Here is a 3432-nt window from a genome sequence, read left to right on the forward strand (position 1 = left end):
GACTTTAGTCTGAGAAAGCAGTTGGATTAGATAAGGTTTCACCGCAATGTCAACTGAGCAGCAGAATTGACATCACTGTTCAGTTTCAGACACCAGTACCCGCCACTAGAATGTTTTTGTATGGGCAAAGTCAGAGTGACGTGAGAACAATTTTTCATATTGTTTATCTAGTTGCTAATTTGTACTGTTGAGACATTTTAAGAGTTGGAATGCAAACAATGTGGCTTTATTCGCATTATGAATTAAATCTACCTATTGAAACAAAATTAATATGCCCATGGATCATGCTACTGTTGCAAGAGAACCACCTTCTGACTTCAGTTTCACAGTCAAGAGAGAACGAAAAGTCAATAAACACTGTGGTTTATTAATACATTCCGTGGAGTTATTATTTTGATTTCTATCACTTAAGACGAGGAAGAATTGGAAGAATTAGTTTTGACACATAGACCAGATAGAAAATAGATATATTTTCTCCAGTACTTCTTATGGGCAGTGTTACTACAATGCACCGGACTCTGTCCTCAAACACATTGATTCTGGAGAATCCATGAACTGGTCGGTAGAAGAGGGCTTATACAATTCGAACCATGTATAACTAATGCTCATGTGATACATTACCCAAATATCTGCCCCACCCAAGTAGCAGAGAGTATTTCCTTAATAAACCAAAACCATATTCACTTTAATAATTATATTTATCCTCAAAATGGGTAAAGGAGAAAATTATGTATTTTGGTTCATAATCTCACTAAAGATTTGCCAAACTTTAATAAACATCTTAAATCTAAAGTTTCATGCCGTTAAATTTTATATTTAAATGTGTAGAAGAGGAGAAATATCTAAGAAAATGTGGTTTGGGGATTACAAACATATTTAACAGATATGTAACCACTGAGCTTGAATCTACAAAGAACAACCACACTAGAGACCAGTTTTGGATGTGATCCAATCTCGATAGTATGTCACCCGAGTGTAGACACCAGGCTTGTTTGGAAGTGCACATTCATCACCCCAGCTTACAATACCAGCGAGGAACCAGACGCCCTTAGAATCTTCACTAACCAATGGTCCACCAGAATCACCCTGGAGACAAAAAAGGGTACAGTTAATAATATATGTTGACAACAAACAATATATCCGTTTTCCTTTTGTAGAAATGGCAGGGGAGGCCAACAAAACAAAACAAAACAAGACAAAACACTTTGGATATTTCAATACTTGAAATGATGTTAGCCTAACATATTTTATCTGTCCCATTATTATATGCTAAAATCCAGTATGTCAGTATACATCTTTGACTAATGCAATGTAATAATGGAAAATTAGTATGAAAACTGAAAACTTTCATCTTATTTATTAATTAGTTGTTGAAGGTATTTCTTCTTATGCAAACATCACCATATTGAGGAACAGTCTTTCTTATATTACTGCTACGCTGAGGGAAAAATGAAGGCGTCTATTCACCCTCCACTAAATTGGACATAGTTACCCATTTTTGAGCAAATGTTATTCCCTATATCAAGGGAAGCAACTTTTTATGTCACATTTTTTGCTTTCTTGTATGAGAAAACTAAGATTGTACTTTCATCACATTTCAAGTCGATGATATGTTGTTAAGTAATTGTGCTATACATTAGATCCCCCAAATTAGAATCTTCTTAAAGCAAAAATTTGTAGCCTGTTTTGAATAGTATCCATCCATCTCTTCCCAACTCCCCACTTTAATAACTATTATTAGTAGTACTATTATTTGTTTTAAAGTCATATTCTTACTTCTGTATATGTTTATGTATGCCAGAAACTGTGGAGGCTAGAAGGGAGCTTTGATCCCCGACACTGTAGTTAGAGGCAGGTGTGAGCCACCCTATGCTGGTGCTGGGAATGAAACTTACTTAGGTCTTCTGCAAGAGCAGTGCGTGCTCTTAAATGCTAAGCCATCTCTCCAGCCTCAGCAGACCTCATTCTATTCTGTATTAGTGGACTGACCTTTAAAGACCCCATGAGATGACGTAGTTATTTGACTTTGACTTTCTGTGTAGACCTTTTCATTTTCTGTTTGTTTTTAGAAGTACCATCATGATTGTACCATTCTCTATTTCTATCACTAGTGTATAATTTCCCTTATATCTTTGTAGACAATTTATTTATTTTTATTATAGTCATAATTAATATCATTTTAAAGTGATATCTCATTGTGTTTTCAATTTTCCTCTCCTGTGATCATAGATTTTTGAGCAACTTTTCATGTTAAAAATAGGTATTTCTGGATTTTTATGTATATGCATGTGTGTGTGCACATTTGTATGCATGTGATGATCACAAATTCATGTCATGTGTCTTCCTTCATCACTCTTCAACTTATTTTTTGTGTGTGTGTGTGTGTGTGTGACAGGATTTCTCATTGAACCTGGAGGTCACTAATCCAATTAATAGTCTAACTATAGATCCTCCTTTCTCTGTCTCCCAAGTGCTATGATTATTTATATAGATGACCATGTTCCCAATGGAAGAAGGAGAATACAAACTCAGGTCTTCATGGTTGTATGGCAAGCACAATGCTACTGAACTATTTCTTTAGACCTCATTTGTATTATTTTCTTTTGAAAAAAATGTCTATTTAGGCAATTTTCCCATTTAAAAATCAGAACATGGTGCTTTTGGTATTAATTTACAATTTACAATTGCTTTTTGTATGAGTTACAGGAAGTTCCTAAGACTTTGCTTGAATGAGAGAGTTGTTTTGATATTTCAGAACGTACAGAAGGGATCAATAGAATAGGGAAATTTAAAAATATGAATGTTAATATTAATAGATAGTACAAATAGTTGTGTAGATGGTAGGAGACAGTGAAGAAAACAGGAAAGAAATTAGTTTTAAATAGTAGAAGAAAATCGCTGAAACCAAATGAATATGGATACAAATAGAAATGGAGTAAGAAGAAAGGAAATTAAAGAGGTTTTCATTTAATTTTTTCAATTTTCTAGTTATTAATAAAACTATAATTTTAAAGGAAGATTAGAACATAGTGCAGTATGTAATAAAAGCATATGGCAAAGATTTGACATAGCACAATAAAAGATACACTGTGATATTATTAAATTCTTTAGGTTTACAAGTAGGAAGTATTTCATCTAGTGCTTAGTAGCTGGGAGAATTGACAGATGACTCTGTGATTAAAGAATATTAAAACAGGTGTGGGAGGAAGTAAAAGATGAAGTCACTGGGGTGCAGTAAACACAGTTACTGAAGTGTAGATCTTAGGCAGTGGCAGGTTAGGAGACACAGGTCTAGTTAATCAATTAAGTACAATGGGGGTTTAAAGTCTTCATGATGTTCAAGAATAAGTTTAATTTAGTATGAAAAATAGAATGATGAAATCCTATGATTATAGAGGACAATTGTGTGTTATAAATAGTTATTTGCNTNCT

General features: G+C 33.8%; 1 protein-coding gene across 1 annotated transcript in view; it reads right to left on the minus strand.

The window, feature by feature from the left end:
* Window positions 1-924: 924 nt before the first annotated feature.
* Window positions 925-3432, minus strand: part of LOC110330206 (transmembrane protease serine 11C) — a 59634-nt gene continuing 57126 nt past the window's right edge. Inside the window, exon 9 of the mRNA XM_021210183.1 lies at window positions 925-1171. Within this exon, the coding sequence (XP_021065842.1) occupies window positions 925-1171 (247 nt within the window). The remainder of the gene's footprint in view (window positions 1172-3432) is intronic.

Source organism: Mus pahari, chromosome 13 (genome assembly GCF_900095145.1).
Source record: "Mus pahari chromosome 13, PAHARI_EIJ_v1.1, whole genome shotgun sequence".
Classification (NCBI taxonomy): domain Eukaryota; kingdom Metazoa; phylum Chordata; class Mammalia; order Rodentia; family Muridae; genus Mus; species Mus pahari.